At 43.9% G+C, this 18,300-nt stretch overlaps 1 protein-coding gene across 2 annotated transcripts in view; it reads right to left on the bottom strand.

Annotated features, from left to right (window-relative positions):
• Nucleotides 1–2,643: 2,643 nt before the first annotated feature.
• UBE4B (ubiquitination factor E4B) overlaps nucleotides 2,644–18,300 on the bottom strand; it is a 68,419-nt gene continuing 52,762 nt past the window's right edge. Inside the window, exons 20-29 of one of the 2 annotated variants that reach the window (XM_090023523.1) lie at nucleotides 17,633–17,760; nucleotides 17,214–17,312; nucleotides 15,594–15,829; nucleotides 14,137–14,263; nucleotides 13,031–13,175; nucleotides 8,846–8,980; nucleotides 7,914–8,105; nucleotides 5,134–5,308; nucleotides 4,415–4,561; nucleotides 2,644–3,960 (exon numbers count right to left, since the gene is read on the bottom strand). In XM_090023523.1, the coding sequence (XP_089879649.1) occupies nucleotides 3,899–3,960; nucleotides 4,415–4,561; nucleotides 5,134–5,308; nucleotides 7,914–8,105; nucleotides 8,846–8,980; nucleotides 13,031–13,175; nucleotides 14,137–14,263; nucleotides 15,594–15,829; nucleotides 17,214–17,312; nucleotides 17,633–17,760 (1,446 nt within the window). In that variant the 3' untranslated portion in view covers nucleotides 2,644–3,898. The remainder of the gene's footprint in view (nucleotides 3,961–4,414; nucleotides 4,562–5,133; nucleotides 5,309–7,913; nucleotides 8,106–8,845; nucleotides 8,981–13,030; nucleotides 13,176–14,136; nucleotides 14,264–15,593; nucleotides 15,830–17,213; nucleotides 17,313–17,632; nucleotides 17,761–18,300) is intronic. The other variant, XM_090023524.1, reaches the window with a different exon arrangement.

The raw sequence follows: 18,300 nt of genomic DNA, 5'->3' as shown, positions 1-18,300 counted from the left end.
TTGAAGATTGGTCCATGACCAACACTATTCAACATTTTTATCAATTATCTGGGAAGAAATTTTGCAATGTTAGTAACATTAACAATGGGAAAAAAGGTGGCATAGGAAAGACAACTCGAGTTTCACAAAGTATTCTGGATCTCCTGCTAAACTGGATCCACTTGAATAACATGCACTTTAATACAGCTGAATGTAAGGTCATAACTCTAGGCACTAAGAACTTAATTGAAGTCTCATAGATAACCAAGTGAACAAGAGCTCATAGTACATTGCAACAGTTAAAACAAATCTGATCATTAATTATTCTGTTACTCATATCTAATAGAAGCCCGGAAGTATAATTAATTACCAAGTTATATAGCATTAGGAAGACAATTACTGGAATACTGTGGTCATTTATGGCACCCATTAAAAACAAAGCTAAGCTAATATTCATGAGGAAGATTACAGGAATGATTTTGAGGTCTGAAAAAATGGTCTTACAGTGAGAGCTGAAAATGCTTAAAAGTATTAAAGCTTCACAAAAAGTGACTAGATCATGGCTTCTAAGTATCAACCACAAGGGAAAAAGTTTCATAGTTTCTAGGGTCGGAAGGGACCTAAGAAGATCATCTAGTCCGACCCCCTGCCATGGCAGGAAAGAGTACTGGGGGTCAAACGACCCCAGCAACATGTAAAGAAGCGGGCTTCCCTTGCCAGGAAATGAACCCAGGCCGTGGCGGTGAGAGTGCTGAATCCTAACCGCTAGTTCTCATGAGTAGCACTATGGCAGGCTGCTAAGCCAGTAACTACAGCCCAGCTGTAGGCAGTAATGCTAATTACAAGCTGCTTAGGACTGGGCCAGCTGTGGGAGATAACTAGCTGGCCCACAGGAAGTGAAAGGCTCCCAGGAAGAGGAAGCCAGACAGACAGAAGGTAAAATGTGAGGGCCTGGCCAACAGTTACAAAGCAAAGAGATCCAGGGGCTGCAAGACTGGGAGCAGCAGCACCATGGCAGAGACCTGAGTCACAGCCAGTGTGAGAGGGAAGATTACAGTGAGGAAAAATCAGCAATAAGCCAGAGGCACCTTCTCAGGGTCTGAAGAGGACTTAGACCTGTGGAGCTAACCCTCTATAGACTGTATTTATGTTAACGTTTGAGGACTGACTGATGTGGGAGGACACCTATGTGACAGGTGTGCCCTAAGAGCAAAGGACTATATTGCGTTTAAACACTATAAGCTAAGTGGTAACCTTGAACCCACTGCAAGCACACAGAAGCTTCATTGTAAACTATTTCTGTTCAGTAAACACGTGAGATGTCCACTGTATGTTCCTATTGAAAAGGGCTAGCAGTGTAACTATTGTTCTCTACAGGATTCCAATTCGCATCAGTCTTCCATAATGAATATTGAATTTGTGACATGAAGTGACAGTGGGATTCCTACCCATTAAAAAATAGGAGCCCTTGGGGCCTAGACAAGATATATCTAAGTGATTAGTACCTAACCTCAGCTTCTAGCCAGTGAGCAATTCTTTCTGCCTTCAGCCTGTTCTTTTCTTATTTTAATTAATTAAATCAGTAGTGCTAAATCTGTATAAGATTTCTTAATGTTTCAGGCACTCATAGCTCCAAAACAAAGACAGGCACAGGAGACGAGACAAATCTCTCTATGCAAATGCTTAAGTTGCAGTGGATGAAGGGGAACTAGAAAAGAACATTTCTTCCATCTCCCCCTTCCCTAAAACCATCTGTTCAAAGCCTGCTAAGGGAAATCTGAGGTCATTTGAGTGTTTTCATTTGCTAGGTAGTAACAATGAGGTGAAATCCTAAAAAACTGAAGATTATATATGAAGAACAAACATGCACATTGCTGAACAAGCCTCCTTTATCATATAAGTGATCAATTCATAATTCTTGCTAAGAGTTTAATCACTAGAGCAATAAAACCTTGATAATTAGATGATGATTCCTTTCCCAGCTGAAGTACTGAAATCAATCAATGTTCACACTAATTACTTTACACAAAGAAAAGCTATTAGGTCTTTTTACAAAAACTGAGATTGTGAAAGGGACAGAACCACATTGAACATCAGTCGCAGCAAAACCTAAAAATTATGATGGAATGCGATGTTAAATGAGTGTAAGATTCCTTTTTTAAGCCTTCCATGGTCAGAGTACAGATTAACACACTGAACAGACTGCTCTCTGCAATCTTTCAGATGCCCAGAACCATCCCTAACCATTCATAGACTTCCCCCTCCTTCATGTTTTTCATCTCACTTACCTCTCCCAAGGCTTTACTGAGCTATTATCTAACCTGATGCAAGAGGTGAACAAGCCTTCCTTTGAAGTTTATCCACCTTGCTTCCTGACTGGCTGTGTGCAAGTGCACGAGTGTGTCTGGCAGATCTGAAGAAACATAAGACTTTTCCAGCTGGCAAAAAAAGGAATATTAGCTTGAAGGCCACACAAAAGGAAACTCTGCATGTGTGTTAAAAGCAACTATTCACATGTAATTGAGTAGTTTTGCCTCTGGAACTCTAAATCAATATCAGCAACGGGAGTCAGAGCAGCAAGATACATTATAGCTACTCAGCCATACTCAACACATGCTCTTTTCCTTCACTAAGCCACTGTGAGAAAAGGAAGACACAGAGGAAGTTCTTTGTGAATGTGTATCACCATTTATTGTAGTTCAAGAGTCAGGAATTGAACAGAGGACACTGTCAGCAAAAAAACGAGAAAAAAAACATTTTTTTTTTTTTTTTTTTTACAGGCTTCATTTTAAAACACTGTGGTTTCAAATCCTTTTTAAAAAGGAAATTCAAGTATCTTAAGCAGGGGGCAGTAATACAAAAATGTTTTGTGGATTTTTTTTAGTTTTTTAAAAAAATGTAATTCTACATTTCCTGCACCCTTTTTGCTTTGGTAAGGCCAAGCTATGGATACAAACTGGTATGCAACATAAAAATGACCCCGCCCCAAACTGCAGGCTCCAAGACTAAAAGGATCTGCTCTCTGGAGACAAGCTGTAAAGGCTCAGAACTGTCACTTAGCATATCCTATCTCCAGCGTTAAAAGAAGGTTTATTTTTTAAAAAAGTCACTGAAGTCCTGGTATTCCCAAACACCTCATTGGTGGCAGCTGCTTCAACATGTTCCTATCCACAAGGCTTTTCAAAAATACCAGAGCATCAAGATTCTCTCCATTTAACATAAAGGGACATCTCAAAGAACAGAACTTAAAATCCACGTGTCAAATATCTTGCCTTTTTTAAATTATTATTCTTGTGTGTCTTCTAACACCAATTAAAAAACAAATATGCGAATATAATATAAAAATACGATCCCAAGATTAACACTTTGTTGCAGGCACAGTTATCTCACAGAATATGTTCTCTTGGGGGCAGGAGAAGGATTTTATTTTCATGGGGACTTTTTTTCGCATTACAAAGAAAGACAGCAGTGCAGGTTTATGGGAGGAAGAGAAGGGAAGGAAAGAGGAAAAAGTTACTTTAGCAGCAAAATGTCCGATGTTCTAACCACAATCAAATTAACGGATATCTGGCTGTAAAAATAAAGTTGAAGGGATGCTGCTCTGATCCATTCATCTTTGCTAAAATAATTCAGCTGTAAAAACCCCAAATTGTGACAGGTTGAAGGACTTTGTTTTGTAACATGAGCAACTTCCTAATTTGTCCTCCATGCTATTGACCATCCTTATCATTTAAATATATGTACAAGAATTAAGCTGCTTTTCTTCTCGTCCACATGCTTCTGGTCACTACCGGATATCACTGACGGTGGGCATGCTAATCCCAGCATTAGTTTCCAATGTATTATCTGCACCACCATCACTAGACCAGCCCATGCCCTGCTCTTCTCATTGGCATTGGCGTGCGCTGCAGGGGAGTTTTTAATGGTCAGCATTCTGCTTGTCTCTCATCCAGGCTTGGATTTGCTCTTTCAGTTCTGGCACTTGAGATGAAGAGAAAAAACAATGAATGATTAATGTGAAAGTTGTAAAATTTTAGATATGCCATTATCCTGAAGAAGACAGGGGCGTCCTTGGGTTAAGAGAGGCGGTAAGAGGAGCCAACTCCTGGGTTATGTTCCCTGTTCTAGCAAAAAAAATTGATGCATGGCTTTAGGGAAATCCTTTAATCTCTCTCTGTCTGTGGATTAGATATCATCTACCTATCAAAACACGCCCAAATGACAGGAACTCTGGACAAGTGCAGATACTAAAAGAAAAATGACAAAGACTAACCAAAGACATAAAACTTGAACTTTTCTGAGTAGGCTGGAGTGAGGGAACTGCTGCTTTACCCAGGCTCCAATACTGCAAAAGCTTCAGATGCATCGGACAATCTGCAACGAAGCTGTGCTCCACTGTACACCATTCCAGTAATTACAGTAAAAGTAGAGCTACCTGGTTCCAGCATGTTTTCTGTCAGCGTCTGCCGATTGAAGGGGTCAGTGGAGGAGTTCAAAAGGTGCCGTAGGATTATTGATCTGTCCATGATCGTTCCAGATGGCAGCCTTACAGGGTCAGTCATCAGGGTGTCCATGAGTGGATCTAAAGAGAGTTCAAGCTTTACATCATCATTAAATTACATGCACGCACGCACGCCTCTCAAGACCACAGATGACTAGGTATATTACTGATGTAAATTTTAAGGGAAAAAACGGCTCTTAGGCATCTCCAGCCAGCTGAACTAGAGTTGTAATGAGGGCAGCATCAGATAAGGACATGTACAGAAGGGCAACACTTGCTGAGAAGGGGACTACTGCTGAGATAAAAGCTACCTCAGAATGCAGAACTGGATGGTACCCAAATTTAACATGGGAAATGCAGTGTAAAGGCCCAGCACTTGAGCACTGTAAGGATTAAAAAACCCTTTAAAAACTGTAAAGCAGATTTAGCACAGACAGGGATAAACATGGATAACAAGCTCCTGATCAACTTTGTTCTCTTCACTCAGACACTGTTTCACTGAACTGGGGAAAAGAGCAGGACTTGAGGGCACCAAGTTGTTTCCATTAAAAGTTACAAATTTTAATTTATACTTGCATTATGAGACTGTATGTAATCTCTATTCCCCCTCAGTTCCCTCTACCCCCAAATCAATATTTAGAATATCAACTTGCCTCTAAATTCATCTGGAGCATCACTATAATCGATTTCCGCACGGGCATTCTTGGCAACAATTTCCTCCACCTTCTCTGCCAGCAGCTTGAATTTCTCTATTGCTATTGTTGACTTGATGCCAGCCTTCCTCATCTTCGAGATAACCTCCTCAAACAGCTCTTTGCTGTAGGACCTCTGTAAGCAAGGAAAGCAAGCTGACCGTGGGAACTGGTGGCAGTTTTGCTTAGCTACAGCAACTTGATGTAAAGATCTCGGCACCCTTCTTTAAAGAAACTAAAAGCTTCATCACTAATGTGAGGTAGGCAGGGGCAATATAAGAATTATTTCACTCCACACTGAGATGCCATTAAAGGGCGGGGGGTGAGTACAAAGGCACTTTTCCATCATTCCCCACACTAGTCACTATTCAGGACAGGAAACAAGGATGTTGTAATACTCCACTGGGGAAAAAAAAAAAAAAAAAAATCAGGAAATTTAGGGAAGTCAAACAATTGCCAGAGTTGTTGAGACAGGACACCTGGTCACAGATAGTTGGGTTTTATATTTAATTTAAAAAGTGACAGCTTCAACAACCTCAGTTCAATTTCTGCGTAACTGCCACCAACCCACAAGTGCTTCTGTTAGATTGCCATCCAAGAACTGAATCATCCAAACTGCAGTTTGCTTGCAGGATGCAACAGGGTCAGGGTATATGGTAATATAGATTCAACAGTTTTCAGAAGTCCAAATTCCTATGTTAAGCACTGCATGGATTAAGGATCTGACTACTCTCCCCTGCTAGGTTAAAGTGGGAATGTGTACCAGAGTCACCTCAGGGAAACAAGCCTACAAGGTTCTCCTCTATCTTGGAATCCAAACAGTTTAACTCTCTTACATACCCACACTATTGAGATTACTGTAATTATTATTATAATTTAACTATAAAATCAGATGGTACCTTCCCCAATATAAAACTATCTATGTGCCTGAGTCTCTCAATGTGCCTGACAACTGGGGGTTAACCATATGGGCAGGGGCCTTTTTCCCAAAAAGTGCAACAGGTACATTTGGACAAATTACTGAAAACACTGCAAACAGTTTGAATGATTAACTGATGTAATTAACCATGCCATGTGCCAAGTGGGTACAGAAAAGTGGGAGCCAGGGTCTGACTGAGGAAATCTAGAAAACAAGCAAGACATCCAGCTATGGACTACTAGAATCCTGACCATGAGGTGCCCCAAAATCAGGCTGACTAGCTAACTACTGGCTTACAATTGCTCCAGGCAGATATATTAATCTCTGCAACAACATGGAATCCTATTCTGGGAAAGAATGTAATTCCCCGCTCCATTCCCTAATGACAAAAGATCCTACTGCAAAAGTAATTCAGTAGTCTCACAGAGGGAAGCTGGTACCAGCTGGGATCCTGCCAGTTTGATGCAGCATGCAGCATACTGCAGGAGTAGCCAAGCTCTGTTTCTAAAACTGTGCAGCTACCCAGCACAATACAAATCAACCACAGACAAAAGGCATACTTCACAGCTTCCATCAACTTTTGCATCAGTCTCATGAAAACTGAAGAAAATAAATATATATAAAGGACTTTGGTGAAGCACTTACATTCTAGAGACTACAAAGCCACTTGCGTTCACTTTCAAAGTGCTGGGTTTTGAAGAAAAATGTATGAAAAATTAGTTTTTTTATAACCTAAAGACCTTGTTTTCTAAAATCTTGCAAATCGGTTTTTAAGCAGGTATGAGTCAAACAACAAACATATGACCTAACGCACTAGGTCTCATGAATCCATAGTATCTTTGGGCATTATAAAACATTCTTAACACAGCTACAATTCTTCAGTACCATACATCCTGCCGAAGCATGGTATTCAGTGCTGAGGACACTGTGTACCCACCCCAACTCCATGCCAACCGGGAGGGGAACAGAGAACTATGGGCACCATGCCCAGGGCCTTGGAAAGGTCTTCACATTTCTTCTATTATGTGTTTGGACTTGCAAAGCAGCAATATCCTTTTGAGAGTCCCCATTATAATCAGACATTTTTTTTAATTCAATAGCTATTAAACTATTGTGCGTTTTTCCTGGTGCTTCCTTCCTATCACTGCCAGTTACCAAGATACTCATCACTCCCCTCAAGACCTTTTTTTTTGTAATCCATCACTCATTCATTTGTACAAGTCACAACTCAAGTACACAGCAGTTAGGTGGGGACAAATGAGAATGAATCACATTAGTGCTGGAACCGGAAGAAAGCCTGGTTGACATTCTGGTTTTTACCCATACCGAATAGCATTAAAGGGACACCATGAATTTAAAAATTACATGCAACTTCCCCTCTGCTACTGACACCACACGTACTGATAAGAGAAAGAACTTTAAAAATCCAACTGAATTTTCACTATTTGTGCTGTTGTTTTGTTTGGTTTTTTTTACTGTATTCTCTCAGACTAGCCTAATACGGGTAGAATAGGGGAATCAATTAAGCCAGTTCCACAGCTCTGCGACTGTATTTGGGATGCAAACAGGGTTTTAATTCTTTGGAAACATTTTCCATTAGAATTTTAAGCAGGCACAGAAAGGCTTCCTTTTTGTCTTTGGATTTGGAAAAAAACTTGTTCTTCTACCAAATACAAGCTACTGGGCCACAGTTTTTCCCCTTTAACTGGCAAATCAGTACAAGGGACCAAGGGAACAGCTTAAATGTATTCACACAAGCTTCTGCAGGAGTGATTTTGCAAAGATGTTTGCCAAGGTCTTCACTCCCTCCTCTGGTACTCACCTGGTCATCAGCAATTGCTTTAGCAAAACGAGCACAATCTAGCTGCAGGTAAATATCAGTCAGTTGGTCCAACAGCTTCTTTGGTTCAAACCCATATTTCTCAGGGTTTTCAACTTTCAGGTCACGGCACTTAGGGCCACACAGTTGCTGAAGGTTAAAGTTCAGCATAGCAGCCAATCGTGGTCCAAGTTCCTATACAGGCAAATGTAAAGCACAAACAGAAATGAGGAAGCTGTGAAGAAGGGCTAGTACCCTTTGGGGGACAGGCATCAAGATCAAGAATTTATGGCACTATGATTTCCCTTCACAGAAGCTTCTGCTGAATTCATAGGTTTCAACACTGCAATCTCCCAGCAGCACTTCTTTTTTTCAAACTGAAGCGCTAAGCATACAAAATAAAAAACAATTCAACTCGTATAAATGTACCCAAAGACCACATGTGACTAAGAATATTACTGGCAGAGGGGTTTCTGCTGATGAGAAACTGGAAGTGTCACATCCTGAGCCAAGTACCAAGCAGACAGAAGCTGCATGTGCTTCTCCCTGTGGTTTGCAGTACCACACCTTTCTTCAGGACACCTTGCTTTGTTACAATACATACTCACTGTGGGAGTTTAGGTTGGATGCTCTCAACCCTGCTCAGAAAGGTTCAGACTCTGGCACATCTTAATTTTCCTCTTAAATCTGTTAAATTCAGTGCCAACATTTTTAAAGTCTCATCACTATTGGCCACTACAGATCTAAGAAATCTATGATTTTCTCAGCAGCTAAGAAACCACCAAATCACAGACACCACCAATTAGATCAGTGCACTGGGGTGGGAGTGAAGGAATATGCTACAATTCCTAGCCTGTTAGCCAACCAATGTTTTTTAAAAAGCTAGAAATCAGTCGGGCAGGGGAAAACACTAGAGCACGACCGGTCATACTTACAGGTCTGAGGAAAGGCTTCTGAACCTGCTTGGTAAGGATATGGAACATATCAACAGTTTCTGTTGCCAGGGCAAGATATGAGCGAGACACACGCTCATCCTGAGCAAGCTGAGACTGACGAGCCTGTTGCTGGTCCTAGAAAATAAAGACGTAATGATCCAAAGGCTAAGTCCTCAGAACTCATTACCAACCCCGAGCAAAACAGATTCATAGATGCAGGGTTGGAAGGGACCTTGTAGATCTTCTAGTCTAGCCCCCTGCCGTGGACAGGAGAAAAACTGGGCTCAAATGACCCCAGCCAGGTAAATGCTGAGCCTCCTCTTGAAGATCCCCAGGATAGGAGCAATCATCACTTCCCTTGGAAGTTGGTTCCAGATCCTAGCTGCCCTGACTGTGAAGTAGTGCCTTCTAATGTCTAGTCTAAACCTACTCTCTAGCAACTTATGGCCGTTATTCCTCGTTACTCTGGGAGGCGCTTGGGGGAACAAGGCCTCTCCCAAACCCCATTGGTCTCCCCTAGTAAGTTTATAGACAGCCATCAGGCCCCCCCCTCAGCCTTCTCTTGCGAAGGCTGAACAGGTTCAGGTCCCGTAGCCTCTCCTCATATGGTTTGCCCTGCTGTCCCTGGATCATACGAGTGGCCCTCCTTTGGACCCTCTCAACGCTGTCCACATCCCTCCTGAAGTGTGGCACCCAGAACTGGATGCAGTATTCCAGCTGTGGCCTGACCAGTGTCACATAGAAGGGGAGGATCACCTCCTTGGCCCTGCTTGTGGTGCACCTGTGGATGCAGAACAAGGTACGGTTAGCCCTTCCAACCGTGACCTCGCATTGTTGGCCCATGTTCATCTTGGAGTCAGTAATGACTCCAAGATCACTTTTCGCCACCGTGCTTTCAAGAAGGGAGTTCCCCAGCCTATAGATATGTTGCTGGTTCCTACTGCCCAAGTGCAGCACCTTGCACTTGTCTGTAATGAATTCCATCCTATTTTCATTTGCCCACCCCTGTCACCTGTCCAGGTCCTGCTGTAATCTGTCCTTCCCTTCTAGCCCACCTCACCCCAAATCTTGGTGTTGTCTACAAATTTAAACAGGCTGCTTTTCACCCCGTCATCCGAGTTGCTAATAAAGAAATTTGAATAGTGTGGGCCCAAGGACCAAGCCCTGGGGGACCCCACTACCCACTTCCTTCCAGGTCACAAATGACACATTCGCTACCACTCCGAGTGTGACCCCTCAGCCAATTTGCAAACCATCTGACTGTGCAGGCACCAATGCTGCAGTCACCTAGCTTTTTAATGAGAATGGGGGCAGGGGGGACAGTGTCAACAGCCTTCCTGAAGTCCAGAAAGACTAAATCCACCGCAACACCTGCATCCAGTGATTTTGTGACCTGATCGTAGAAGGCAATCAGGTTGGTCTGACAGCAGAACTGCCCCTAGTGAAACCATGCTGGTTGCCCTTGAGCATCATCCCCCACAGATACAATCCTGATCTACTTTTGGCAGAGAAAAGCGATAGACTAAGATAGGAATGTGATCCCATTCTTTGGTGTCAGGTATGAATACAGCTTCCCCACTTACTGGTATGCCTGGGGGAGAGTAAAGAAGCAAACCACGGGTGTGCAAAATACAGCCCACGGGCCTAATCTGGCCCACGGAGTGCCTAAAAAATTCAGAAAATTACTATCTCTCTGCCCCTAGCTGCCTGTCAAAGATGACAGGAGCCAGATGCAGTAGAATCCAGGGGAGCCATTGGCAGGACTCAGCAGCCACAGCAGCAAGGCTTACTTGGCCCCGCTCCACCCACAGCCCACCTCCATCCCAGCCCCTCTGCCTAGCACAGGCTTCTGGCCTGGGCCCCTGGGGCTGTTCCTGCCTCCCTCCCCCAGAGAGGTGAATTTAGATAAGAATGGGATAGAGGAGAGGGGGAGGAGAGGACTGTGTGCCATCACCCCAGTCTTCAGGGCTGGACCATGCTGGCTCCTGTTATGCAGCCAGGAACCATGTGGTGCCAGAGAATGGCAGCAGCAGGCATTAAGGTGGGAAATGGCAGTGGCAGGAGTGGGGGTAAGTGGCAGTGAGCAGGTGTGTGAGAGTGCAGAGACAGCTGGGCAGGGACCCAGGGCAGTGGCAGGAGCATGGGCTGGCAGGGGCTCAATGGAGCCAGGCTGGGCTGCACCAGCAGGGAGAGGGGAGAGTCAGCCCGACTCCACAGAATGCCTGCCAGCACAGGCCCTGCACTCCTGCTGCCCTGCCCTGGGCCCTGTGTTCCCGCCTAGCTGTCACTACATTCCTGTGCGCTGCCACTTGCCACCCCTACCTGCCCCATCTGCTGCCACCATTTCTCCCCTCTCCTGCACATGGTTCCCAGCTGCATCACTGGACTGCAGGACTCAGCAGAACTCCTCGCAATTCTTGGCTGGCTTTGTGCCGTGCCAGCCAGGCCAGGCTGGCTTCTGCTACATCCTGCAGTCTCAGCCTTTGCAGCTGGGACATGGTGGGGAGGGAACAACATGAGGAAGCGGCAGAAGAAGAGCAGCAGTGGCAGACAGGAGGGGGAAATGATGGCAAGTGGGAGCATGGAGCCAAGAGAGAGAGAGAGACTGCCATACATGCACACCACACCCTCCCCCCACACACCCCAGCCACCCTTCCCCTTCCACACATGCCACAACCCTCCTCAGCCACCCTTCCCCCCCCACACGCTCCATACCCACCCATACCCCACATATCCACACACGCGCCGCCATCCCAAATACACACACCCACATCCCCGCAATCGTATACATACCTGCATGCCCCACACCTATCTAGTTCCCCACACCCTCTCCCCACACACTCCTCTACACCCTATATACTCACAGTCCCCCCACTGACCCATACCCTGCCCACAATATACAATAGTAACACTTCATTTTAAGCTTTTATACTATCACTTCTATGTACACTACGCAAACGCAAATAAATCAGGACAAAATATTTTTTAAAATCAGGTGTTGTAGTAGATGTTTGAGTTTAGAATATAATTTGCTATTTTTCTGGTTCTGAGATGGCACACCCCCTTGCTGAAAGGAGTACTTTCGGGGGTAAGAGACGGGACTTCTGGTGGCAAAGGTCAGGTGTTCGGGGACAGGACTTCTGGTTCCAAGATGGTGACCAGGGGGCAGGGCACCTATCAAGGGGCAGGGCTACCCTTGCAGCCCTCCACAGCTTGCCAAAACTTGGTAAGTGGCCCTCCAGCCACAATAATTGCCTTCCCCTGAAGCAGACTGTATCAAAGCTCTAAATTGCTGTATCACTCCACAAGATAACTAGAAATGAGATCCCCTGTTATGGGATTCACATGGATTCTCTAGCATATTTGCTCACTATAATTTGCTCTTCCCCACCAAATGCCAATACTTCATAGCCATCCTAGAATCGGAGAGTCAGGCAGAAATCTTTCTGGCTTGCAGTCGAAGGACTTCGAAGGACTTCTTACTCCAAAAATCTATGGCCATGTGCATTATTAAAGCCAGCTAGATAAGACTGCTGTCAATACTTTGAGCATATGCAACCTTTTGGGTATCATTTCATTATTGTTTGCATTTGGGGAAGAAAGCAATACCTTTTTGGAGGATAAAGCAATTAGAATTTTCTTGTCTGAAGAAATGCAGCAAAATAGATCTTGCCCTTCTTTTTATATCTTTTCTATGCCAGTCTGCTTTTTAAAAATCAATAACCTTAAAATAAAAATACCTGACATTGGCAAGTCAACACACGATTGTTGTATAATCAGACTGAAGTCTGAGGTTTATTCTCTTCCTTTCTAGCCCAAGCTTTCTGCAAGATCAATGCTGTGACTCTTTTCTAGAACAATTAGTGGAAGAGAACTCAACTGATGGGCATTTTCCAAAGCTTTCATTGTAAAGGTTTGCAAGCCCGTTTCTGCACTATGATTTTTAGGTACACCTCATAGTCTTCCCCTGCACACACACACTCCATGCCAAACCTGATGTAGCTCTGCAGATTGGTTTTTTTGTTCAAGAAGCGGTGTCTGACATGATCTTGGCTGCAAAAGCAGCAAAAGGCAACATATCCCAGGGCTGCTTTTGCAGAGTTGCTCATGGGTTCTCCCTGTACTCAAAAAAGCTTTAGCACACAAAGAAAGATATGTTTTTGGGAAAAGCCCAACTATACCCACCCTTGGCAGCAGGTCCCACTGTTCCTTGTTCTTCATCTCCTCTTGGACTTCATGAATACGCTTTAGGGACTCCAGACTCTCATCCAGCAAAAACGTTGTGTCATTTATCAGCATATTGATGTAGCGAACAAACTGTTTCCCAGAGCTGAGAACATTGAAGCAAATATTTATCCCTCCACAGCACAGCGGGTGCGTTCATTCCAGACTGTGACTCTCAATCTGGATCACCTGCAACCTTTCCCTCACATTCCACAGTCTGGACAATTCATTGCCCTACTCCAGAGCCCAGGCTGATTGTGGCTGCAAGAACCCATGCAGACTCCACATTCCTCTTTGTTTAAATGGTTGCAGCTCTGGCAGGGGTGCCTAGTCATTCGCAAGATGTCAGGTGAAAGCAGCATCTCTCCACTCCTGACAGCAATGGCAGAGCACAGAGGGAAGACATGGCACAAGGGGAGGAAAAATTCTACCTCAAAGAGCAAAGCAAGGACAAAATTGTCATTTAGCTAAGAAACCACAGGGTGGACCCAAGCAAACCCATCAGTGTATGGAAAAAGAACATGAGACAGACCAGCAGAGGGAGCACAGTGCAGAAGAGAGAGGGATAATTCCTGTTTCTGCACAGTGAATTAAACCATGATATGGTCATTAAATGGCAATTAGGACAAGCATGCCCAGAAAGGTCCCCTGCAGGATCTGAGTTAGGGTCCCCACTCTCCCAACTCAGAAATATGCTCCGTTGCTGCTCACTGTTCCCTCTAACAAAACACTACAAAAAAGCACATCCCGGGGTATTTTTGGCTCACTATGACAACGGCAGAGAGAGCACATGTTTCCTTCCCCACAAAAGCAAGAAAGAACAAGCAGTGTGCAGAGCAAAACAGAGGGCTTATTTGAAAATGAACATGCAGGGAGATTTCCTCTTCCACTTCCAGGCTTAGTATGTTTTTTCTGGCCCTGACACTAAGTGTCTGTTCAGTTCTGCTCTTGGAGCGATCAGCCTTGGACCTTCATTCCAGTAGTCTTTACACTTCAAGTGGAGGGTTAATAGGCTCTCTGCTGGCTTTCATGACAGCAAGCTGCAGCATGCATAGCCTTTTACTCACTTGAACTCTTCCATGAAGGTGCCATGGTGAGCTATGTTCTGCCAGAGACTTTTGAAAATGGTACTGATGTGGTAGCGGATGGTAAATTTGTCATAGAACTCGCTGGTGGCTCCAGTGTGCTCAACATCTGAGAAAGAAAAAGACCCCAATGTTTCCACTAAAACCTCTTCACCCCCACCCCTTCCCTCCTGACTGCACTGTGTTGGTACATTGTACCTTCCCTATCACACCTTCGCTGAGCAGGAATAACTGGAAACTGCAGGAAATGAAAACCCCTGGGTAGATTTCAACTGGGTCCCCATTTAAAATAGCTGTGCCCACTATCTCCCAGAACCAAACCTTCAGGGGATATGGATCCCACAGAACATCTCAGAAGGAAGGGAATACCATACCTCTGCCTTGACTCCATCATTTAAAAGCACATAACTGTTTATGCTTGCTAATACTTGCAGTACATATAAAATTAAACATATATTATCCCTTTAAAAATGATGAGGTTTTGTCTCTCAATTAGAACAGGTTTTTGTGATTAAATCAGGTGATTCGGTTGTTTCTACATCAACTGAATCTGAGGGCCATTTCACACAAGTAATGATCCATACTAAGACTCTCTCAGGGTTTAATATTTCCAGTCATCACCACAGCACGTCAGCACTTCTAAATAAAACAATCAATAGTAACAGTAAAGTCCCCAGTGTATTTCATAAAGCCTCTGGCTCTTCTCTGTTTTGGAGGCAAAATTCTGCTTGCATATAGCTTTGATTTTTATTTTAGGAATTTGCCATTCCTTTTTGTTTAGGCTGCTTGCATTGTTTCAGGGTAAAACAATACAATAATTCTTGATTTCAAATACATACAGCACAGTCAAATAAAGCTTGCTAGAAAAAGCTTAATACGGCAAGAAAGATAGGGCTGGCAGGGACCTCTGGAGGTCATCTATTCCAACCTCTTTCTTAAGGCTGGATTATCCCTGCCTACACCATATATCATTCAAGTGTTTGCCTAACCTGCTCTTTGGCAAAAAAAATTACGGGGAAAGGAACTGACAAAAAATACAAAGCCAGAGTGCTCAGAAATTACCTGGTTTTGTAAATTTAAAATATTAGCCTTGATGTTGCTATCAGTGTAGGCACCAGTCTTGTGATCTCTTCTCTGCCCTGTACATTTGACTCTCAGCAAGTTTTCTTACCACAAAAAGAAACCCGGGAGAAGTCTCCCAGGTTATGTGAATATGCGCACACGGCCTTGAGCACAACAAGTTTCAGCTCCAGGCTTGGCACGTATGCACCACTACAGCATTATAAGCATCTTTACAGGGTTTAGAAGTGCTGACACAAATATGGTCAGAAAGCAAGATAAGGCCAAACCTGGTCAGGATCCACAGGAGACCAGCCTTGATATTTCAGAGCCTAAAGCAACTGATGACACGCGCACGCACTTCCCTCCCAGTGTCTTACCTGTATAAAACTTCATCAATGAAGGGACTAACAATTTAGTGGAGAGAGGATGATTCTCAATCATTTCAAAGAACTTCTGTGTCCGTGGCTGAACGGCAGGGTTTGTCATGAACATCACCTCCACCAGCTTCGCAATCAGATAGGGGTTTCGGATGTAGTTCTGGTTGCACAGCATCACAACAAGGAACATCACAATGTCCTGAGTGCAGGGCTCATAAAGCACCTGAGGAGCATATCTGCAGAGAAGGAAGAAAAAATAAGCATGCAGCATCTACAAGGAATTCCACCATGTATCTACCTCAGGCAACTACAGGTTTAGAAGGCCCATTAGCACTAGGAAAACCATACGTCATTTTGACACCACCACTACCTGCCACCATGGAAACAAGATATTCATTAGATTCTATTAGAGGCTCTTGCCAGTAGTCCTCCAGGAACTGGATCCTGGTCCCCAACTCCAGGAAACAGGCCTCCTTTGAAGCACAGCCTCATTCAGCTGCTGCACTTTCTCTGGCATCAACATCTCCTTAGAAGTGTCACTTTAACAACAGCTCCTAGGAGCTGTCTCTTTGGAAGCTGAGCGGAAGATAGGACTGCAGGAGGGAAACAACTGAAATCCCAAATTTTATAAACAGCTGCCTAGTCAGTCTGAGGAAGAGCTGCACTCAGCTATAAGGTTAGCTTTAGAAATCAATGCAATTCTGTCAAACCCACAAACTGAAGGGCATTTCTTTCACTGTCGCATCTTACTTTTACATCTGTTCTAGAGCTTGTTAATACCTCATCAGACCTACAAGAGATGAAATTCAGACCTCTCTCAATATCAAGAGGGTGGTGGCTTTTTATACCACCCTACGCTGAAAACGGAGTCTCCTGTAGACTGTATGAGAGATATACATATACACACAGCTTCCAATCCCCCTTGCCAAGATTCACCAAGGGTTGAGAATAAAGCAGCTTGTGGTTCCTTGAAAGTCACCTGCAACCCTGTTCCTACAATGCCTTAAACAGTGCCAGAGGTACAAGCAGCTCATATGTAGAGGCTAAAGCAATAGCCTGCTGGCCCAACCTTCTCTTGTCTGTACACCTACAACAGTACACATAGCTGATCCCCATGGAGTCACCAAAAGATGCCAAGTCCCACATCCCCAGCACCACACAGCCTTCAAGTGAGCTAAGAAAAGGACAGAGTCACAAAAACAACACAAAGTTGCACAGAAATGAAGAACTAGAAGGAAAAAGGAGAAGCTGGAAAGAACAGGGTAGGGGTGGGAAAGGCATAGCTAAGGTAAGCTCTGGATTTCCTCTCAGACAGGCACACAGGGGGCTACCAAAGTCCGTGCAACTTATCATCACAATTTGCCTCGCTGCACTTTCTCCTGCCTTCTCTGCCTTTCCTCAAGCAGAGAAAGCCATGATCAACAAGCATGTTTTTACTGGTCTTGCCTTTGCACTGGAGCTGGAATTGGCTTAGCTCAGTGTCCACACTGGTTTTCAGCTACAGAGATGGCAAATGCCAAAGTGGATCCAGAGACTACTGCAAACACTATCAACAATACAGTATCATGTCACAGTACAGGGAAAAAGTAATAGCTGATCTTCAAGCATGACTTGACTTACTGAACAATAAAAAATAAAAATTCAGCCACATCTTCCACGTAGAACTCCGGCAATGCTGCAAACACCTTCGGAACATCAAGATTTAAAGGCAGCTTCATGCTACAGAACAGAAAACACACAGGGACAGAGTTAATGAGAGGGATCGTGGACTAGCCGGGTTAAACAACATTTTGTGTTTGCTTACAGAACAGCTCTTTGCAGACCTTCTTATATGAGGAGTTTTAACCAAATCTCAGTGCTTCACATCAGGAATCCACACCTGAAATTTTTACTGCTCTAACCAAAACTGTTGCATAAATAAAGCTGGCATTCTTCACAAACTCATCCATTGACATGAACCAACCACAAATTTTCCAGCAGGTGGTAAAAGTGAGAGACTGGCTCAGAGAGTGACAGACATCCCCAGCCCTGAAACTCACTTGGGGTAAGCAGGGTCGAGGATGCGAAGCATCAGCTGAATCACCATGCCATAAAAATTCAGACATCTCCTCAAAAAGTTCTCATCTAGCAAGCCAGCATCTGCACACGCCTTGCAACGCACCAGCTTCTGCAAGAGAAGATGCACATAAAGGCTTATCCAGTGCAAGATGCAAGTAACACAACACAAAATCCGCCCAAATAGCTAAACATGTCGAAGAAAAACTATTCTAGGTAACAGTACACTTGAAAGAAATAACAATGAAATCAAAGATGTCCAATATGAACACATACATATATATATACATATACATATATACATACACAGGTGAAAACCATTGCTAATTTGTAGGCAAGGAGTAATTACTCTAACAGTAGTACAAGAACAGGAGAGTTAAGAAAGGAATCAGGGTGAGGTGAATCGCTCAACGTTGTCTAGATGATGCAGCAAAAAAATTTCCATCAACTGAAAACTGGGACTATTATGCAGACCACAGAAATTCTCAGTGAGCGACTGTAGCACACCCACTTTGGAAAGCTCTCAGTAAAGGGAGTTAAGGACCTTGGAGTTCTAAGTTCAGGTTGGCTCTTAGTTGTGCACGCATATATAGAGATCCTGAGTAGTTGCTTCGGCTCGTTACTTTTATTTTCCAATCTGGAAGATGGGGAC

The sequence above is a fragment of the Crocodylus siamensis genome, chromosome 12, assembly GCF_052110815.1.
Source record: "Crocodylus siamensis isolate JL-2025a chromosome 12, ASM5211081v1, whole genome shotgun sequence".
Classification (NCBI taxonomy): domain Eukaryota; kingdom Metazoa; phylum Chordata; order Crocodylia; family Crocodylidae; genus Crocodylus; species Crocodylus siamensis.
This window is presented reverse-complemented; position numbering and strand designations above follow the sequence as displayed.